At 36.0% G+C, this 23,974-nt stretch overlaps 2 protein-coding genes across 2 annotated transcripts in view; one reads left to right on the forward strand and one right to left on the reverse strand.

Moving 5' to 3' along the window:
* LOC115436338 (galanin receptor type 1-like) lies at nucleotides 1-22,372 on the forward strand (the record flags this gene model as incomplete). Its single annotated transcript, XM_030159185.1, has 3 exons — nucleotides 1-426; nucleotides 522-587; nucleotides 21,779-22,372. Coding segments are annotated over 3 exons (813 nt in total), but the record flags the coding sequence as incomplete, so codon positions are not given.
* The window catches only part of LOC115435301 (myelin basic protein-like), a 250,896-nt gene that overhangs the window by 96,702 nt on the left and 130,220 nt on the right, over nucleotides 1-23,974 (reverse strand). The gene's annotated exons all lie outside the window — the stretch shown is intronic.

Here is a 23,974-nt window from a genome sequence, read left to right on the forward strand (position 1 = left end):
GCGGACCTGTCCTACCTGCTCTTCTGCATCCCCTTCCAGTCCACCATCTACATGATGCCCACCTGGGTGCTGGGCGCCTTCATCTGTAAATTCATCCACTACTTCTTCACCGTGTCCATGCTGGTCAGTATCTTCACCCTGTCCGCCATGTCCGTGGACAGGTACGTGGCCATCGTCCACTCCAGAAAGTCCTCCTCCATCCGCGTGGCCACGCACGCGCTGATCGGGGTGCTGGTCATCTGGGTCCTGTCCCTGGCCATGGCCGCGCCCGTCATGTACTACCAGAACATCTTCCACGGAGGACAGAACCACACCTTCTGCTGGGAAGTGTGGCCGGACCAGAACCACAAGAAGGTGTACGTGGTGTGCACCTTTGTGTTCGGGTACGTGCTGCCGCTGCTGCTCATCTCCTTCTGTTACGCAAAGGTAAGAGCGGCACGAGCGCCTCTGACTTCCCCACGTGGACCCAGTGTGACCCCACTGAGATAAAGTGTGTCTGCGTGTCCTCTGTCTGCCCACAGGTTCTAAACCACCTGCACAAAAAACTACGAAACATGTCCAAGAAGTCAGAGGCATCCAAGAAAAAGGTATGTACGGATGGATGGATGGTGCGTTCAAGGACAGAGGGTGTGAGTAGATGTGCTGTAAAGGCTCCTGCAGCAGTTAGAACGATTTAGAACTAAAAGAAAGGAAGAGTTTTTTTTTTTTTTTTTTTTTTTTTTTTAAACAAATGTGTTAATATTTTAAGCTTTACAATTCACACACAAAAAGGGGGTGTCTGAAAACAAGATAAAAACACTAAATCTGAGGGAAAAGGTCCTGGAAACAGGTGAAATATCTGAGAATTCATTTAACAAGATTCTTGAATTCAGATTAAATCTGTAAATAATCACATCTACAGATGGATGAACACTTACAATGAAAAATTAACTCTTAAAACAAGATCAATTATCTAATACTTCTAAGTTTGTTTGTTTTTGTTATTGTTTTAATCTTGAAAACCAAATATTTGCAGTGTTTGTACATTTACAGTCTTTCTTGTTAAAGCTTTAGATTCACTGCAATAAAAGCCTGAACAAAAATAAGAAAATAAACTCATTATTGGGTTTAAAATGTCTTATTTCAGTAAAATTATCTGTCAGTGCAGTGAGAAAATTACACTTATCAAGTTTTATTAAAGTAAGAAAATATTATCTAAGGACTAGACAATGATTTAGAACTAAAAGAAACGAAGAGTTTTTTTTTTTTTTAAACAAATGTGTTAATATTTCAAGCTTGACAGTTCTTGCACAAAAAGGGTTTGTCTAAAAACAAGATAAAAACACTAAATCTGAGGGAAAAGCTACTGAAAACAGGTGAAATATGTGAGAATTTCATTTGACAAGATTCTTGAATTCAGATTAAATCTATAAATAATCATGTCTACACTAAAAATAAGACATTAACTCTTAAAACAAGATCAGTTATCTAACACTTCTAAATCTAAGTTTGTTTTTTTATTTAGTAAGAACCAGATAATTTGCTGTGTTTGTACATTTACCGCTTTTCTTGTTAAAAGCTTTAGATTCACTGCAAAAAAGACCTGTACAAAAATAAGAAAATTAAACTCATTATTGGATTAAAATGTCTTATTTCAGTAAAATTATCTGTCAGTGCAGTGAGAAAATTACATTTATCAAGTTTTATTAAAATAAGAAAATATTATCTAAGGATTATTACCAAAATTCTTATTTTATGCAGAATATACTTGTTTCATGTCTTCATTGAAAGATTTCCTTTTTTTTTTTTTAACCTCTGTTATATATAGATAAACCTGTCTAATCCAGTCTAAATGTGTTGAGGGTGAACAGTTTCTGTGTCCTCCGTACTCATCCTACAATAATGGAGCTGGTTTTATTACAAATATTGTTTAAATTAGTTGTAATATGTCAGTGGTAGAAGAAGAGGAAAAAAAAATACTGGGAACAAGTCCAATAATCTGAACTAGATTAAGTCTGAAGAAGTAAATAAATGTACAAAATCGTCCACATTCAGGTCAGTTTATCTACGTCAGATGTCCATTTTTTGCAGCGTTCTTTTGTTACATGAACAGAACCTGAGTGCACAGTGGAACCTTAGTCTGAGGACAGTGTCTGGGATCAGAACGTGAATATAAAGTCAAATAAAATTAAATACATGCAGGACAGTGTTTGATAACTGTGCAGAAACACCCTTTTACCCTCATGAGTCTAAACATGTAAATGTCTGTATGATGTAAAACCATCAGAATGCTCTTTGAACTCAGTCTAAAATAAGTCATTAACAGGTTTCCACCTCTAATTAAGGTGGAGCTGTGCTGTTCTTTTTCCAGTGTATATAAAAGGTTGTATATTTTTAAGGTAAAATACCAGTAGAACAGTCCTGTTGTTGGAAGGTTTCACCTGCAGCCGATGGTCAAACACATTCAGAATCTGTCCTGTGAATCCAGATCCGATCACTTCATGTTTATGTGGTGGAATAAACTCCACCCTGTTCCTCTGATGACATATGGGTGGAGGTGTTCTGGGGAAACGCCTCATCCACCTGCAAATGTCATTAAACCAGGGACCAGCCTCTGCCATATGCTCCCACAGATAGAGAAGACAATATTCGATCGACACTTTTTGCTTTTCCTTGAATAAGTTTTTTGTTCAAATTAAAAATAACTTAGATTTGTGCTTTAATAATATAAATAAACTCAACCAGACTGCTCCGAGACAATATTTATCCAAATAAAAATGGGAAATGTGCGATTATCTACAACTATGACAATAAAGGTCTTTTTTTTTTTATCCATCCATAATCCCCCACGTCTGTGCAGGCTTCACCTGTTTTAACTGTTTTTTGTTTTTTTTAAAAACTGTTTTTATCTGTCTTATTTGCTCTCTATTTTTATTTTCTGACTTCCCTTTGAATCGTATTTATTGTACCCTGCCTTTAGCACTTAGAGCAGGGGTCTCAAACTCATGTTCTTTCAGGGGCCGCATTCAGCCTGATTTGACCTCCAGTGGGCCGGACCAGTAAAATAATAAGAGAATAACCTATACATAATGACAACTACAAATTTTTGTCTGTGTTTTAGTGAAAAAAAGAAACATTAAATTATGAAATACTTACTTTTATAAACTATCCAAACAAAAAAGATCTAAATAAGATGAAAAAAAAAAGAAATTACTAAAGAAAAATAAGTGCAATTTTAACAATATTCTGCCTTAACTTATCATTTCTACATGTGCATTATGGATCAGATCTACAAAGACACTAAACACTGAGCTTTTTTTTTTTTTACTTAATCGAAGATTTTTGTTGGCTTAATTCAAGATTTTTTTACTTAATTGAAGATTTTTGTTGGCTTGATTCAAATTTTTTTTCATAATTTAATGTTATTTTTTGCATTAAAACAAAAACAAAAATTTGAAGTTGTCATTATCTATAGGCACAGTGTAATATTTTTCTCACATCAAAGCAAGAAGAAAATATGGGGTCATTATTTTTTGTAGGTTATTCTGCTGTTATTATTTTACTGTAGATCATATTGGTCTGCATGTGGAACCCGAACTAAAATGAGTTCCACAACACTTTGTAAATTCATCCCACGGGCCGCATTGGAAACTCTGGTGGGCCGCATTTGGCCCCCGGGCCGCATGTTTGAGACCCCTGACTTAGAGGTTATTAGACAAAAATGTACAATGCAAATAATCTATTATTACACTGGGGAACATAATTTTTGTTGCGTTAGGTCTGACAGCTGTTTTTAACTAATTTTTGGGTGCGGAATCCAAAACTGATCTCAGTTTTTCTCTGTCACGTCAAGTTTTTGAACTATAGGATCCCCGTTTTCTTAAAAAATATGAAAAATACTGTACTGAACAGATACGTGCTTGTTTTATAAACATTTTCAAATATTGACATACAATGAAATATGAAAGAAACAGGCATGACTATAATGTTTATTTAACACTATTATGTTTTTACAAAGGATATGGCTACTGTAATCCTATGCCAAATCATTCAACTCGTGCTGATCAAATCCCCTATGAACTGAATCCTCGTGAATTTCAAAATCTGCGTCATTGCTGTCACTGCGTTCTTCAACATCACTCAGATCTTCTAGAGGAGGTAGTTGTTCGAAAACTGGCACTGGAATTTCAGATGAATGAGGCATTGGTCTTATAGCTGACGGTAGATTAGGAGAGTCTATTTTATTTTTATTTTTATTGTTAAATCCTGATGTTCTCACTGAACAAAAGTAACACTCTGTGCAATGACCTTTTTGCTCTCGCCAAACCACGGGGATACCAAATGCCAACTTTTCACGTGTTCCTTTGGTCCACATCTGTAAACTCTTGACACACTGCTTGCACACTTTGTGAGGGGCTCATGGCTTGTCTTGATCACCAAATTTTACTTTAAAATATGCAAAATATGCTTGTTTGACAAATGCACTGATGTTTGCCCTCTGACTTGGGGGCCGTTTACACGGCGTCGGATTCAGTCGACTCCGGGAAGATTTCATCGCGGATTAGCCTTCTGTTAACATGGAAACGGTGCCTAGAGTGCCTGAATCCGGAAACTTTTGATACCAGGGTCCAGGGTGGAACGTTATCGATACGCTCCACATTTCAGCTCCGTGTTAACGCGAATCAGAGCGTTCCGGGGTAAAATATGACGTCACCGCATGCGCGCGCAGCCAAGAACCGCCAGTTAACCCACTCCAGGCCAGTTGGTGGCGGTAATGCGCCTCCAAGCTGGTTTGCCAGCCTCTATGACACAATAAAGCTGCAGAAAAAGAAGGAACAACCACAACAACAATGGCCGGTTTCAGAACAACATACATGCTGCTAACTGTGCTCAGCTCGTCTGTCCAGACAAAGAAGTCCTGCGTCTTTGTACGACCACTCGCCATTGTTGTTTGTAAATAGTGTTGTCCGCCTCTTCTTCTTCTCCTCATTTAAAGGCTGTCTAAACCGGAAATCGTTTGTGCGCAGGCGCGTGTTTTACCGCCACTGTTTCACTACAGCTCTACATCGCCAGCTACTGGTCTGGCATGGCCACTACAGCGTATTCAGCCGTCCTCGCGGACTCATGTTAACGCAGATCGTTATCATAGCGGCTTCGTCTTAACACGGAATGGTTTTATAACGCAAAGGAGAAATCTTTGCGGAGTGTTGCCGTGTAAACGTACCCTTGGAATGGTGAAACTACCACAAATAAAGCAAAAGCAGTCAGGGTTGTTCAGGCATTTACGACGAGAAGTAGCAGGAGCAGACATGATCTGGAACAAAGGAAATACAGGGGTTGGACAAAATAATGGAAACACCTTAAAAAATCAACAAAATATAATTTAATATGGTGTAGGTCCGCCTTTTGCAGCAATAACAGCCTCAATTCTCCGAGGTATTGATTCATGCAACTTGTGAATTGTTTCCAAAGGAATTTTAAGCCATTCTTCAGTTAGAATACCCTCCAACTCTTTTAGAGACGATGGCGGTGGAAATCGACGTCTTACTTGAATCTCTAAAACTGACCATAAATGCTCAATAATGTTGAGGTCTGGGGACTGTGCCGGCCATACGAGATGCTCAACTTCATTAGAATGTTCCTCATGCCATTCTTTAACAATTCTAGCTGTATGGATTGGGGCATTATCATCTTGAGGTGAAGGTGTTTCCATTATTTTGTCCAACCCCTGTATATACCTATGTAAATAAAACACTAAGATGGAATAGTTACAAGCTTTGAAAACGAAAGAAACCCAGCATAAAACGAAATAGACCTTACAACGGTATGCCCATGGTTACAAGGTTAAGAGAAAAGCCAGCATAAATCCTCTTAATTCCTACTATGCTAGCTTTCTGTTTGCAGATATTGATAGTACTGACCAACTGGGAGCTGCACACACCTCTCACCACACTGTCTCAATTGTGACTGCACAAACAAGCTGCCACGTAGCTGTAGATGAGTCCAATCGTAATCAGCTGGCAAGTCTTACTACAGCTAATCAGTGGAATTTTGCTTATCTGGAGGGTAAGCTGTGGAGGAAAAACCTGATGTGCTAGAAAAAAACTGACTGCAATTTTGGAATCAGCATGCCAATTTTAGTTTTAATCAGCATAAAACTCTAACTCAACAGAATTTTTTTTTTTCAAATTGTTCCCCAGTGTTATTATTAGACAGGTAGGTAGGTAGGTAGTAGGGCTGAAAGATATATCGTTATTGTATCGATATCTAGATACGAACATTCAAGATATTAATATTGAAAAAGCAACGATATAAACGATATAGATTTCCCCCGCGCTCACCCTGCATGTACAGCTCTGGAAGTCACAACAAATTTCATTTATTCGTACTTTATGTTAATGTTGATGACTGGCAGTGAGTTCTTATAAATAAAACTGCACTTTCCACATTCTTTTGTATGATGATGTTTGTATTTTTCTGAAAAATGCTTGGTTTTCACTGAACCCATAGTCATATCATATCGTATCAATATATCTGGCATGAATATCGAGATATGACATTTTGTCCAAATCGTTCAGCCCTAGATAGATAGATAGATAGATAGATAGATAGATAGATAGATAGATAGATAGATAGATGGGGGGCAGGTGGCTCATTTGGTAGAGCGGGTTGTCCAATGACCGAAGGGTTGTGGGTTCAGATCCTGGCTCCTGTCCACAGCAGGGCCTGGTAGTGCCTTGCATGGCAGCAGCCCACTGGTGTGTGAATGTGTGTGTGAATGTGAGGCTTTGTAAAGCACCATGAAAGTGTAGAAATGTGCTACATAAGTACTGACCATTTACTATAGATAGACAGATAGATAATGGAAAAAATGTCAGATTGATAGATGGATAATAAAATGAATAAAATTTGTAAAAAAAAAAAAAAAAAAAAAAATCCTAATAATAATAAAATAAGGGGGAAAAATGGACAAACATAAGCATCAAAATGAGTAAAGACAAATAATAAGTAGTAAAATTAGCAAAAAATGAAAAAAATGTGACAAAATTAATACAAATCGAACAAATAGGCAAGAAAATGGACCAGATAGATAGATAGATAGACAGACATTGTAAAACAGACACATTAACCTAAATAAACATGAACACAACCCCCCCCCCCCCCACACACACACACAAAAAACACAATGTGTAAAATGTCAAGTACCCACAATGCAGTGCAGCAGATATGCCCCAGTATCCAGTGTTTCCACTCTTCAGGTTCCACCACATCATACACTTGATACAAAAAACTATCACCGTCACATTAGACTCATTCTCCATATGTACAAATATACAATAGTTCTGCTGTTTTCAATAAGAAGCTGTGTGTACAATTTTTACCCCCATATTGTTTTTTTTTACCCCCTCAGAATTCTGCACATGCTCCAAACTGTCGGGCATGTGCAGACACATGCTACTGGATGGAAACATGTAGTGAAACCTGTCGTACTGAATTTACCCGTTTATTGATCAGGGCTGTGTATCGGCAAGAATCTGTTGATACGATACAAATCCCAATACTAGGATCACGATACAATATATCATGATCCTGTTAAAAAGGCCATTTTTTGTTTGTTTCTTTTTTGTAAATGATTATTTCCTTGAAGAACTGAATTACAGCAGAAATCTGCACAAATACTAAACACAGTTTTATTTGATCTAATGTTATATCACAAAATGTTCCTGTGTTCAAACTGAAATTCTGTTTGACAGACATTACAGGTTCAGATCCTGTTCAAATGTTCATATTCTATTAGTTCAGAACTAACATCAGAACATTATTTTAGTTCAATCCCAACAAAGGAACTAACATTGAATAAAAGAGTGTTAAATAATAATAAATAAAATATAAACAAAAAACTAAAATGAACCTCCACCATATCTGCATTTGAATAAATACCTAAAAATATCGATACAGTACTTTTTAATATCGATACAGTATTGTGAAATGAAATATCGCGATATATTGCAGAGCCGGTATTTTCTTACAGCTCTATTATTGATCATTTCCTGGAGTAAATGTGACTTTATTTGGATATTCAAAACTACAGTGAACGAAGTCAAGTGTTTTCCTTTCTTTTTATATAAATGCTTTTGTGGTTTGGTTTTAATGTTATATTTGAAATACATAAACAAACTAGAAGCACTCGGAGAGCGCAGACCTCTGCCAAGGCTGATCAGTGGCCCCCCCCGTGGGCCCCCCCCCAACCCCTGATCACCACCAAAATTTAATCATTTCTTCCTTATCCCATTTCCAACAAACCCTGAAAATTTAATCAAAATCTGTCCATAACTTTTTGAGTTATGTTGCACACTAACGGACAGACAAACAAACAGACAGACAAACAAACCCCGGCAAAAACATAACCTCCTTGGCGGAGGTAACAAACAAAGAAACAAACAAAGAAAATAATATAGGTCATTTAGCGTTAGTGCTGGTCCTCTACTGCCGTCATCCGTCCGTCCGTCCGTCTGAGCTCATCTCCTCCAGTGTCTGAACAGCCTCAGCCTTGTGCTTTCAGTGCATCCTCCATCACACCAGGGTCATCAACAATAGAAGCTGCAGCAGGAATTCCACAAATGCAGCTGATTTATGGAGTCGACTCCATCTGATGCACACTGACACTGACTGAAGGTTTTACTGACACCATCACATAGAAAAGACCTGCTGCAGCTGCTGGGAAACTACAACTGACGGGAGAAGAATGTGTTTGAAAGCACCGAGAATAAATCTGAAACACAGAACTGCGGTCATCTGTCAAAATAAAAACTAAACTGCTGCACATTTACGTTTGTATCTGGACGTCAGTGGGTGAACTCAGTCGTGTTGATGTCATTTTCTTTGCTCAACGTATGATTACATGATGAGTCAGAAACCTTTGTTATCTAGACCAGGGGTTCTCAGCTGGTTGGTGGGTCGTGACCCTTCAGTGGGTCTTAAACTCAGGTCTGACACCGACTCTATCAGATCTGGTTTGACCTCCTTTGGACTAAAACCTCAGTGGGTTTGATTCTTCAATAAGTGACTGAATGAACTTTGAATTTAACCGAGTTCACTCTTTAGTTTGGGTTCAAATGGACCTAATTTAGTGTTAAAGGGAATATTTCCATATTTAGATAGAAATATTCACATCTATATGTCCATATATGGGCAGCCATGGCTCAGGAGGTAATGCGGGTCAGCCAAAAACTGAAGGGTTGGTGGTTCAAATCCCACTCTGTCCTAGTCATGTGCTGGTGTGTATTGACAAGAATGTGGTGATACAATATTAGGATTATGATACGATACAAATCATGATACTGTTACAAAGGCAATTTTTCTGTTTCTTTTTTGTTTTTTTTAAAGATTATTTCCTTAAAGAATTGAAACCAGAAATCTGCACAAATACTAAACACATTTGTATTTGATCAGAACAGGATCTGACGCTATATAACAACATTTTTCTAATTCCCCTAGTTTCCAAAGGATCTACCATCTGCCTCTCAGACAGAAAAAAAGTGCTTTTAGGATGCTACAAATAACCATTATTTAATAAAACAGTGTTAAATACTAAATAAAATATAAACAAAAACAAAAATGAACCTCTGCCATATCTGCATTTGAACAAATACCTAAAAATTTCGATACAGTACTTTTTAATTTCGATACAGTATTGTGAAATGAAATATCACGATATATTGCAGAACCAATATTTTCCAACACAGTTCAGAAAAGGAATAATGTATTTTTCCCTATATTTAATTCACTGATCATGTAGATGTTCATGAAAACTCAGAGTAAATTTAAAGGTTATTATATAAAAATAGAGAAACTGAAGAAAAACTGCTTTCTTCAGAAAAATATATCATTAACTGAACATAAAAACAAGCCTCAAAAACCACTGTCATTGATCCAACTCCATGGGTTTTACTGACAAATCAATGTTGTAGAAGATGACAGTGTTTCCACGGTAACTACGGAGCCTCTGAACGTCCAAATGGGTCATATCTGATGACCATGAAAAGATGAAGAATTGTATTTGACACCAATTATTGACATGGATTGATAGGATTAGTGGATCAACAGGAATGAAACAGTTTAGATCAGTAGATGGGTCAGGTTAAAGGAGGACGTTTGGGTCCGTAAAGGTTAAAGGAGGACAGATACATAAACTGCAGTGGGCCGTGCAGTGTCCTTGGTGGAACGCCAGAGTATTTGTACAAATAAGAGTTGAATCGATAGTTTGGGTGATTCAGCAGCTCAGACGGTTAAATATAAGGCTGGTGACAGATGGAAGGAAGCAGGTTCTTCCCAGGGCTGTTGTGAAACACGCCCACAGACTTGGACCAATCAGACGATCCGAAACAACACCAGGTTCTGATCCTCAGTGAAGTCCTGGTGTTAAAGCAAACCTTTGACCCCTGGAAGTGGGCATCGACGGGGTGGTGTTCACAGCTCCTCTTCAGGGACATGGGACTGAAACTGGAGTCCACTGGAAAAACTCTAAATCTGACCAAGTGTTTTTGTCTCATTTCTAGTCCAAATATCTCATCACACTTAAAATCAGACAGAATCACCTACAGAGGAACTGTTCAGTGAGATAGAAGAACTGATTTAGAGACAATAGAGCTGGAAAATCTGATTTCAACAAATTTAGATAGATTTAGATAAATTAAGATAATTTTCACCTGTTACATTAGCAGATTTTTTGGCTTGAATTAAGCAAAAAAAAATCTTGAGTTATGCAAAATAAATAAATAAATAAATAAATAAAATCTTGAACTAAGCAAAAAAATAAATAAATAAAAATCTTGAATTATGCTAAAAAAAACTTGAATTAAGCAAAAGAAAATTTTGAATTAAACAAAAAATCTTGAATTATGCAAAAAAAAAAAATTGAATTAAGCAAAAAAAAAGTCTAGAATTAAGCAAAAAAAATTCAATTAAGCAAAAAAAAAATCTTGAATTAAAAAAAACAAACTTGTATTAAGCAAAAAAATAAATAAATCTTGAATTAAGCAAAAAAAAGTCTTGAATTAAGCAAAAAAAAAGTCTTGAATTAAGCAAAAAAAAAAAAAATTGAATTAAGCGAAAAAGTCTAGAGTTAAGCAAAAAATTCAATTAAGCAAAAAAAAAATAAAAAATCTTGAATTAAAAAAAAAAATCTTGTATTGAGCAAAAAAAAAAAAAAAAAATCTGGAATTAAGCAAAAAAAGTCTTGAATTAAGCACAAAAAAAAGTCTTGAATTAAGCAAAAAATATCTTGAACTAAGCAAAAAAAATTATTCTTGAATTAAGCAAAAAAAAAAAAAATAAAAAATTTTGAATTAAGCGAAAGGAAAAAAAAAACTTGAATAACCAAAAAAGAAATAAAAATCTTGAATTAGGCAAAAACATCTTGAATTAAGCAAAAACAAAAATTAAGCAAAAAAAAAAAAATCTTGAATTAACCAAAAAAAAAAGTATTGGATCAAGCAAATAATCTTGAATTAAGTAAAAAAAAAAAAAAAAAAGTCTTGAATTATGCAAAAAAACAAAAAACAAAAAGAAACAAAAAAAAGAAAAAAAAAATCTGCCAAATTAGCAAGTGTAAATGATCTTGGTCAGATTTGTTGAAATCAGATTTTCCAGCTCTATTGTCTCTAAATCAGTTCTTCTATCTCACTGAACAGTTCCTGTGTAGGTGATTCTGTCTGATTTTAAGTGTGATGAAATATTTGGACTAGAAATGAGAAAAATACACTTGGTCAGATTTAGATTTTTGGCAGTGTGATGTTTGGATTGCATGGTCACTGTTGGACCGTGGGTTAAACAGACCGTTATGTTCATGGGTTTGATCTCAGAAAACACAGATGGTGTCGACAAACGGTCAATATGAGGATCTGACAAAGATTTAGACAATTCAGAACCATCTATAAACAACGGCAGCAGCAGCAGCAAACACTGAAAAGCGCCTCAGTGGCAGAAAAATTAAGTAAGTAAAGGGGAAAATGTGACAAGTTTATATTTGTAATCCTGTCCTTAATGTTTGGACCAACACACCTTTAACCCTCAAAGACCCAAATGTCCACGTTTAACCCTTAAAGACCCAAACGTCCACCTTTAACCCTCAAAGACCCAAATGTCCACTTTTAACCCTCAAAGACCCAAATGTCCACTTTTAACCCTTAAAGACCCAAATGTCCACTTTTAACCCTCAAAGACCCAAATGTCCACCTTTAACCCTCAAAGACCCAAATGTCCACGTTTAACCCTTAAAGACCCAAACGTCCACCTTTAACCCTCAAAGACCCAAACGTCCAGCTTTAACCCTTACCCCCCCGGGTGGTTTATCAATCATTCACCACCCCCCCATCTTACGAACTATTCACCACCACCCCGTTTGTGTGCACCACAGCTCACTAGTTCACTCTGCAGGCATGCTTGTGTATTAATGTATGAATTAACGTTCACATTTTAAAGAATTATTTACCAAACTATTTTTATGTCAGTACTTATAAAATATAGACTCACATATTTTCCCAAAACTCTGCTCACCCCAGCATCAAAACTCCCACATCTACAGATCACATACAAGTGTTAACAGAATGTAACATAAGTGACAGTATCATCAGCATAAAAGGGTAGTTTTAACAATTAAATGATATATTTTGCTGAAAAAGTCACTTTTTGCTCAGTTTTGATATAACCTTGGAATTTACTTTGAGCTTTAATGAGCTTCATCTACATGATCTGTGAATTAAATACAGGATTTACACTGGAAAAACGCAAAATACAGAGGATTTTGTCAGAATACATGGTGATAAATCACTTAAGAAAGGGTCAAATGTAGAGAAAAATTCATTTGTAAATTACCATAAAAATAGTTGTGGGTCTTTAACGGTTAATCTGTACCTTCATGTAAATACTGTACATATAAAATAATACTGTTCAACTTTGCCAAAGGCAGAAAAATACTGGATTTTTACACGAATGTGCAAATGTTTGACCTTGATTTATGTGTGACTGCCCTGGGATACGTTTGGTTCCAAGATAGTAAATAAATGTTGTTAATTAGTGTAATTTCAGAGGTAAAACCCAGTGCTCTTGAACTTCTGAACTGACCAAGTTTTTCACAGATTCAGTTCCGAATATCTAATGGATTAGACGACAGAATAATGAACCGGAAAGCGTTGGCAAAACGCCCAGGGCTGGGTTTAATATAATTAAATCTACAAAAATATGATGAATAGTTCATCTGCCAGCGGTTCTGCAACCCATTAGGGAAAGACAAAGTAAAGTTTGGATTATTCAGAGAGAAATTACATTTAGATGCAGAAAAACGGGTCAGAAAATGGAATGGTTTAACGCTTTAACCCCTGATTAAAGGTAAAGGTTCACATATTAACCCTTTAACCCCTGATTAAAGGTAAAGGTTCACATATTAACCCTTTAACCCCTGATTAAAGGTAAAGGCTCACATATTAACCCTTTAATCCCTGATTAAAGGTAAAGGCTCACATATTAACCCTTTAACCCCTGACACATTATTTCTGCTGTGAATCTGTGTCTGTTTCAGGTTCATTAAAGCTGCTGTGAGTATGTGCTTGTGTTCCTTTTCTTCAGTGGTTTTGTTTTACTGTGTAAATAAGCCACAAACTGAACAAAACTGAAGAAAAAAAATAATAAAATAAAAAACTAAATGTAGAAAAATAAGCAAAATAAGCCACAAAATACCCCCGTCTATTTCATTTTGGCTTATAGATGTTATGCTTTTTCTTAAATTAGAAAAGATTAGACTCTCACTACAAGGCTCCTCAACTAAATTCTTTAATAAATGGCAATCTTTTTTAGATTACTTTCAGTCTTTACAAACACTGCCTTCAGATTGATCTCTCACACCTCCACCCTACTCTATTTTATTATTGTTTAGGTATTGTTGTTTTTTGTTGTAATTTGTTCTGTCTACCAATTATTGTTACATTTGATACATCTAGGTAATGTCTAATATTTAAAAGTAAACACAGGTATCTTTTTTTTTTTTTTTTAATTTTCTTTTGTTTCCATTAGCTCAGTTAATATTCTTGTACACCACAGATTTGATACTGCTTGTACTTATTTGATTTTCTACTGCTCAGAGACTGTTGTGATGTTCTTATTTCTGCTGTGGGCCCTTCTCGGAGGGCCTTGGGGTTGGATTGGGAATGGGGAAAAATGATATAAAAAGGCAATGTATAATGAATGCATTGTAATTCTGCTCCTTTGTATGTTCTGTTACATTGCTCATAAAAAGATAAATAATTTTTTTTTTTAAAAAGCCACAAGATGAACAAAAATGAATAAAAATATTGACAGAATAATAAATAACACGAAAAAATATGCAAAAAATGAACTAAAATTAAGTAAAAAAAAACAAAAAAACAAAACAAAATAAATAACCAGTATTTGAATTTGGGCCCATTAGTTTTAGTTTTGTCTCTTTTTTTCTAAATCAGTCCAGCTTCTTTTTGACAACTGTTTAACTCCATAAAGCAGTTTCATGGTCAAAACTCAGTTAAAACACAGTGAAAAAAAAATAATAAAGGAAAAGAATAAATATGAACAAAATGAGCCACAAACTGAACAAAATTGATGAAAAAAAAAAAAAAAAAACAATTAAATGTGGAAAAATAAACAAAATAAGTCTCAAAAGGAACAAAAATGAATAAAATATTTACAAAATAATAAATAACGAGAAAAACATGTACAAAAAATTAACTAACATGAAGTTAAAAAAAAAAACAAAAAAAAAAACAAAAAAAAAAAAAACAGAATACAATTAGCAACCAGTATTGTAATTTGGTTCCAGTAGTTTTAGTTTTGGTTCTTTTTTTCTAAATGAGTCCAGTTACTTTTTGACACCTGTTTAACTCCATACAGCAGTTCCACGGTCACAACTCCGTAAAAACACAGTAAAAAATAAATAAAGCAAAATCACCACAACACTGGGAACAACAGGAAAAACCAAAAAACACAAGGAAAACAGTGTAAAAATAAATAAATAAATAAAAAAAGCCCAAACCGTCTATTTTTATAGTGAGTCGGTCTCACTCACTGCTCTGTGTTTTACCCCCCATTCCACAGGGGGTGGGGCTTGAACTGAGCATGCTCAGATGTCTATGGAAAGAACAAGGTCTATTCTATCAACACGACTGGAAATGTAACTATTGAGTAAACAGTTGAATTTCTATGAATATTTAAATAAATCCTACATTCAGAACGTGTCACCACAGACACGTCAGGGGTTAAAGGGTTAAAGCCTTTTATTAATATTCTGACTATGATCTGCAGGTACAGTTTTATTTGCTGCAGTGCATTCTGGTCCGTCGATGCATCAGACACAAACACCATGGATGGATGCTTTTCTCTTTCCCATTACAAGCGTCATAACTCTGATGTTTTATTAAATATTTCCTGGAAACTGATTCGGATGTATGTGAGATGGAATACTAAACATTTTTCATTTGCGTAAAGCGTGTTATTTTCACAAATATCATAAATTGCAGAGTACATCTTGTCCCAGTCACTGCTTTGTGTGCATGGATGGTTGTGCAGCTCTGCCTAAAGGACGCATTCATTTCATCTGTTTAATATCAAACACTGTGAACATTTCAACAAAACACAGACATGATGGAAAAATAAATGAGACTGAGTTTGGATCAGACGACCTGAGGCTGCGTGGGTTTAAGGCGGTTGGGGTCAAACTGTGGGGCGGGGATGGGTGGGGCTTTGGGGGGGGGGGGTCATGGGATCAGTCCTGGGTGTGTTTTTTGTTCTTCAGGTTGGAACATGTATCAGGTGGAACTAATGTTTGATGTTCGGAGCACCCTGGACTGATTTTATGAACGGACACCAAACCAATCTGTTACCATGGTGATCTGTCACTAGACTAGACAAACAGTTTAGGTTTGGACAGTGGACAAGGACTGGACTGGAAAAGACACATGGACACAGGTTTGTGTTTTGGACAGTTTGGACCAAGGTTCTAATAGTTTGGGATTTTTCATTATAGTTTAGTTTTATTTGGTTTTGACTTTTTTTTTTCTCTAATTGAGTTAGTTTGAATTCATTTTTAGAGCAGGTTTGAAAGTTTTTATTAGTTTTAATTTTTGTCTAAATGCTTAGTTTTAGTTTCTTTACATCTTTTCTCTTCTTCTCCGTCGTATTCAAATAAATCCCAGACAGGACTCTGCTGCTTTCTCCCAACTTTAGTCTCCATGTTTCCAGGTAGAGTGGGGACCAGAAGACGACTGGAAACCACAAGTGATGGACCATCAAGTGTCGTATGGTGCCGCTAGCTAAAACTGCTAGAGCGAAATAAATCGATATCAATCCGACATTGACAAAGACGAAAACGAAGGGAATTTCATCCATAATTTTTATCTGTTTTAGTTTTGTAAACACACAATACAGTTTCACTTAGTTATCGTTTTTTTTTTTCTTTTAATTATAGCTTTTATTTATTTCAGTTAACGATAATGTTTTTTCAATTCTAGATTTTGACATTTCGTTAGTTTTCGTTAACAATAATAACCTTAGTTTGGACTTGAATGTTCTCAGATGTCCAATGGAAACAGGCTCATGGACCCACTGATACTGGTCATATGTGCATCTGTGGAACCAACATGTGTTTGTTGGACTAAAAAAAAAAAAAATATATAATCTGATGTTTAAATTCATGTTACCTGAATCATTCAGAAAATACTGTAATTTTATTGCAGACCAGTCTTGCATATAGTGGTGTAGGTTACACATGTCTGTTCTGGAAACACTGGGATGACTGACTCTGGAAAGTCTAGAGGGTTTGTTTTGACTGTGTTTGTGTTTATCTGTTTGGTTGTTCATGTGGACCACGAGTCTGAAATAAAGCCTATCTATCTATCTATCTATCTATCTATCTATCTATCTATCTATCTATCTATCTATCTATCTATCTATCTATCTATCTATCTATCTATCTATCTATCTATCTATCTATCTATCTATCTATCTATCTATCTATCTATCTATCTATCTATCTATCTATCTATCTATCTATCTATCCATCCATCCATCCATCCATCCATCCATCCATCCATCCATCCATCCATCCATCCATCCATCCATCCATCCATCCATCCATCCATCCATCCAATAATAATAACAGATTTTATTTGTAATGCATTTTACATTTTTGTCTAAAACCCTCTAAGTGCTAAAGGCAGGGTACAATAAATCCGATTAAAAGGGAGGTCAGAAAATAAAAATGGAGAGCAAATAAGACCCTCCAAAAAACCCCAAAACAGTTAAAACAGGTGAAGCCTGCAGAGACGTGGGGAGATTATGGATTAAAAAAAAAAAAGGACCTTTAGTGTCACAGTTGTAGATAATCGCACATTTCCTATTTTTATTTGGATAAATATTGTCTCGGAGCAGTCTGGTTGAGTTTATTTATATTATTTCAGCAAAAATCTAAGTTATTTTTAATTTGAACAAAAAAGTTATTCAAGGAAAAGCAAAAAGTGTTGTTCGAATATTATTTGTCTCAATAAAAGTTGTAATTGCACCACTGTTCTAATGGTGTGGGGGTTGAGGGGGGACTGGAGGTTTACGGTCCTCCAAAGGGGGGACTGGAGGTTTATGGTCCTCCAAAGGAGGGACTGGAGGTTTATGGTCCTCCAAAAGGGGAGATGACAGAAAAAGACTGAGAACCACTGGTTTAACCTCCCAGACGTTTCTGTCGAAGGCCACAGGAAGAAGCTGAAACCAGTCACGCCTCTGTCTGCTGATGAATTATCTACAGTTGTACTTGGAAGAATGTAGGAACCGTTACCAGACTTTAACGTGTAATAAAGACGATCTAAACACAACTGACAGACTGTAGGAACATCTCAGATCAATAATGACCTTTTACAACAAACTGGACACAACCAGTCTGACATTTAACACTGATAAAAGATCAATACGAAGCAATAATTCACTGGAAAAGTGATTAGTTTACTCTTATTAGAAATGATGGTTCTGTAGTTTAACCCTTTAGTGCATGAATGATGAAAACCTCAGTCCAGAGTGTTTTTATTCTTCTTTAGATATGACAAAAAAAAAAAAAAAAACAATTGAATTTTTATGAATTATTTTTTTTGTCATGGAGTTCCATAATTGTCCACTCAGTTGGACACCACGAAACAAATAAATATGTATTGAACAAACCAATATCAGAAAATGATGACAACTATGAAATAAAACCATCTTCTTAATCTGATGTTTTCTCACATTTGAACATATTTTAATACTAGTTTTTACTCACTTTATGGAGATAATATTGTGCAAAAAACCCAACTTTTTGATTAAAAAAACTGAACTGAATTCTGCTCCAATAAAAATTGTCCATTGATTTCCACTAAATTCACAAGCTATAGGGATGAGGGTTATTAACTGTCACCATAAGTTCACTGTTGTTTATGTATATATTTCTTTCTTTGAGTTATTTATTATTTAGTTGTCAATGTAGAAAGTCCAATTGTTATTAGGACAGCCCTGAAGGCAGAAAAAATATGGACGCATCAAGTAACATCGAAGGATTAATATCATTGGTCAAAATTACACAGATTTCTTTAGATTGGAAGAAATTCGTAGTTAATCCCATGTCGACTAAATGTGAGTCCATGCATCAGTGTCTGTAATGAAACTGTCATTCATACTATTACTGTAACTTTACTGGGACAGACGGTAGAAGGATTTACGACATATTTCTGGGATTTTCAGCATTTATGACTTCCTGTCGGCCATCTTGGTTTTGAGTTTCAATTGTAAAATGGCCAAAAGAATGAACTGAAGTATATTCTATATATGAGCACAGAACTGAGACAACAGGAGGAGAAGGAGTGCATGGAACAGTGTCTGTGATTGGCTCTGGGACAAACCCTAACATCTGATTGGCTCTGGGACAAATGCTAACATCTGATTGGCTCCGGAACAAATGCTAACATCTGATTGGCTCTGGGACAAATACTGACATCTGATTGGCTCTGGGAAAAATGCTAACATCTGATTGGCTCTGGGACAAATACTGACATCTGATTGGCTCTGGGACAAACGCTAACATCTGATTGGCTCTGGGACAAATACTGACATCTGATTGGCTCTGGGACAAATGCTAACATCTGATTGGCTCTGGGACAAATGCTAACATCTGATTGGCTCTGGGACAAACGCTGACATCTGATTGGCTCTGGTACAAATACTAACATCTGATTGGCTCTGGTACAAATGCTAACATCTGATTGGTTCTGGGACCAATGCTAACATCTGATTGGCTCTGGGACAAATGCTAACATCTGATTGGCTCTGGGACAAATACTGACATCTGACTGGCTCTGGGAAAAGTGCTAACATCTGATTGGCTCTGGGACAAATACTGACATCTGATTGGCTCTGGGAAAAATGCTAACATCTGATTGGCTCTGGGACAAATACTGACATCTGATTGGCTCTGGGACAAACGCTAACATCTGATTGGCTCTGGGACAAATACTGACATCTGATTGGCTCTGGGACAAATGCTAACATCTGATTGGCTCTGGGACAAATGCTAACATCTGATTGGCTCTGGGACAAACGCTGACATCTGATTGGCTCTGCTACAAATACTAACATCTGATTGGCTCTGGTACAAATGCTAACATCTGATTGGTTCTGGGACCAATGCTAACATCTGATTGGCTCTGGTACAAATGCTAACATCTGATTGGCTCTGGGACAAATGCTAACATCTGATTGGCTCTGGGACAAATGCTAACATCTGATTGGCTCTGGGACGAATACCGACATCTGATTGGCTCTGGGACAAATGCTAACATCTGATTGGCTCTGGGACAAACGCTGACATCTGATTGGCTCTGCTACAAATACTAACATCTGATTGGCTCTGGTACAAATGCTAACATCTGATTGGTTCTGGGACCAATGCTAACATCTGATTGGCTCTGGTACAAATGCTAACATCTGATTGGTTCTGGGACAAATGCTAACATCTGATTGGCTCTGGGACAAATGCTATTATCTGACTGGCTCTGGGACAAATGCTGACATCTGATTGGCTCTGGGACAAGTGCTAACATCAGATTGGCTCTGACACAAACCCATATTTGGGTGCTGTGGCAGTAGACACTACCTAATGTTAACCATAAACCTCATTCCACCACAGACATGCTCAGTGTAAACTTGTGTGTTGCGACTTCTCCTCAGTTCCGTCAGTGTTGTCGTTAATCCAGTTGAATGTCACTTCTATAAACTCTATTTGTGCTTCTGTCGTTTCTATGGTGACCTGACATGTTTTTGTTACTGCTGATAATGTGATAATTACAGTGGTTAGTGCTTCAGTGGAGGCTGTAGGTTTAATTACACACTGTACACACGTCATTTATGTGTTATATAACAGTGTGAATAAAGGTCACATGTGTGCAGAGGAATGAGAAGGAAACATTATATATATATTCACTTCAGATGGTGTTCATAGATTTATTACACTAATATTAATGATGCTTTGGTCCATGGAATCAGTTTAATATTAGTATGTCTGTAATATGTGGAGACAGCAGATTAGATTAGATTAGATTAGATTAGATTAGATTAGATCATATTAGATCATTTTAGATTAGATTAGATTACTTTAGATTAAATTAGATTAGTTTAGATTAAATTACTTTAGATTAGACTAGATTAGTTTAGTTTAGATTAGGTTAGTTTAGTTTAGATGAGATTATTTTAGATTAGGTTAGATTAGAGTAGTTTATATTAGATTAAATTAGTTTATATTAGACTAGAGTAGATTAGATTAAATTAGTTTAGATTAGACTAGAGTAGATTAGATTAAATTAGTTTATATTATTTAGATTAGATGAGATTAGACTAGGGTAGATTATTTTAGATCAGTTTAGATTAGACTAGATTATTTTAGATTAGATTAGGTTAGTTTAGATTAGATTAGTTTAGATTACATTATTTTAATTTAGATTAGTTTAGATTAGATTATTTTAGATTACACTAGAGTAGATTAGTTTAGATTAGACCAGTTTAGATAAGATTATTTTCGTTTAAATTAGGTTAGGTTAGTTTAGATTGCATTACTTTAGATTAGACTAGGTTAGATTATATTAGTTTAAATGAGATTATTTTGGTTTAGATTAGTTTAGTTTAGACTAGATTTGATTAGTTTAGATTAGTTTAGATTAGATTTGGTTAGATTAGTTTAGATTAGGTTACTTTAGATTACACTAGAGTAGTTTAGATTAGGTCAATTAAGATTAGATTAATTTAGTTTAGATTAGGTTAGGTTAGGTTAGGTTAGGTTAGATTGCATTATTTCAATCTATTATCAGAACAGGATCTAATGTTATACCAGATTCAGATCCTGTTCCAAAGTTCATATTCTATTAGTTCAGAACTAACATCAGAACAGTATTTTAGTTCAATCCCAACAAAGGAACTACCATTATTGAATAAAAGAGTATTAAATAATAATAAATAAAATAGAAACAAAAAACAAAAATGAACCTCCACCATATCTGCATTTGAATAAATACCTAAAAATATCGATACAGTACTTTTTAATATCGATACAGTATTGTGAAATGAAATATTGCGATATATTGGAGAACCGATATTTTCTTACAGCCCTAGTTATGACAGATTTAGACATGATTAGACCTTCATACACTCCAGTCTGGTTCATGGATCTCCTCTTCCTCCTCCCTCTCTTCTTGCCCCCCCCCCTCTTCAGACTGCCCAGACCGTCCTGGTGGTGGTGGTGGTCTTCTGCCTGTCCTGGCTGCCTCATCATGTGGTCCACCTGTGGGTGGAGTTCGGGACCTTCCCCCTGAACCAGGCGTCTTTCGTGTTGCGAGTTGCCGCCCATTGCCTGGCGTACAGCAACTCCTCAGTCAACCCGGTCATCTACGCCTTCCTGTCGGAGAACTTCAGGAAGGCCTACAAACAGGTGTTCAAGTGCCAGATCGGCGCCGGTGACTCCCCATTGAACGACATCAAAGCCGTTCGCAGCAAAGCAGAGACTCCGCCTTCCACCAACTGCACCAATGTGTGACAGAGGGGGGAGGGGCTTTAAAGGACGACGCCGTTGGAGTCTTGTCTGGACTATTTGAACTGAAGCTCTGATTTGACTGTTCCACATCAGTGCTGTCGGTTCTGTTTGAGTCCAGATGAAGGACGTGATCACAGTTGGATCAGCTTCAGTTTCAGAATGAGTCTGAAACTTTGGAAAATGATCCTCCTTCTATGTTTAATGGTCAAATTTTATGGTTTTAACCCATGAAGACCCAGAGCTGCTTCTGTGGCAGCTCCCAGCTGAAGTTTTCTCTATATTTAACCTTTTCTTAAGTGATTTATCACCATTTATTATGATTTTATCCTCTGTATTTTGCATTTTTTTCAGTGTAAATCCTGTATTTTCTATATTTAATTCACTGATCATGTGGATGTTCATTAAAGCTCAGAGTAAATTCAAAGGTTATTTTATCAGAAACAAAGAAAATGGAACAAAAAGTGAGTTTTTCAGCAAAATATAGGCATCATTATTTAATTGTTTAAACTACTCTTTTATACTGATGATACTGTCACTTATGTTACATTACATTAGCATTTATTTGTGTCCATTTATTTTTGTATTTGTCACTTTTTATGCAAAAGATTTCATTAACTGAACATAAACCCAGTGTCCATCCACTGTCATTGATCCAACTCCATGGGTTTGACTGGTTTACATCCTGCAGATATTCCAGTTGGACCTGCACAGAGGTTTTATTATTCACTTCAAGGGGTAAATAGATTAGTACATCATCTGCAAAAGAAAAAAAGTGGATGTTCTTTGTAAAAATGGAACCCATTGGAAGTATATACAAAGAAAACAGGACCCAGAATAGAACCCTGAGGCTCCCCAAAGCTTTCAAATTCAATTGTTATTATATCAAAACAGAGAAAACTGAATAAACAGTGTCACGTTCAGTCCAATCCATCAATAACTGAACATAAACCCAGTGTTTCCATCCATGGTCATTGATCCAACTCCATGGGTTTTACAATCGCATTTTCTTTATTTGGTTTAATTTTACATTGTATTTTTAATATTATTTGTTGTTGTTCAGTTTGTGGCTTATTTTGTTGATTTATTATAAATTTTTGTTCATTTTATTGATCACTTTGGCTGTTTTCGTTAATTTTGTTGCTTATTTTATTCTTTTTTGTCAATTTTTTTCCATATTTTTTCCACATCATTTATTATTTTGGAGGCTTTTTTTTATTCATTTTTGTTCATTTCCATCCACTGTCATTGATTCAACTCCATGGGTTTTACTGGTGAATCAGTGTTGTAGAAGATGACGGTGTTTCCACGGTAACTGCAGAGCCTCTGAACGTCCAAATATGGTCATATCTGATGACCATGAAAAGATGAAGCGTAGTATTTGACACAAATTATTGACATGTATTGATAGGATTAGTGGATCAACAGGTATTAAACAGTTTAGATCAGTAGTTGGTTTTGGATGTTTGGGTCTTTATGGGTTAAATATGAAATCAAACTCCTTTTAATTTGTCGACTATTTCCAGTAAAATCCAGAGCTGAGCTGAAATAAACCTGCAGTATGAACAGGAACGGTTGCACATGTATAAAATTAAACCATCGTCATTGGACTCTGCATGACCGTATTTGAACAGACGTGGCTGTAAATATTACAGACTAAATCTGATATTTGCTTTTGGCTGTCAGAGCTTTGTTCCATATTTGGCTGCTGTGCTATTTTTCCAAATCGTGTTGTGCTGTTGGACTCGATGCTTGTTGTGCATCCTTGAAAACACTCAAAAACAGGGTTAGTTCAGGTTCCACAGTCAGTCCAATTTCATCTCAAATGGGTCAAGAAGACCAGTAATGGATTAGCATAATGACAACTCCGAATTTTCTATT

The sequence above is a fragment of the Sphaeramia orbicularis genome, chromosome 16, assembly GCF_902148855.1.
Source record: "Sphaeramia orbicularis chromosome 16, fSphaOr1.1, whole genome shotgun sequence".
NCBI lineage: Eukaryota > Metazoa > Chordata > Actinopteri > Kurtiformes > Apogonidae > Sphaeramia > Sphaeramia orbicularis.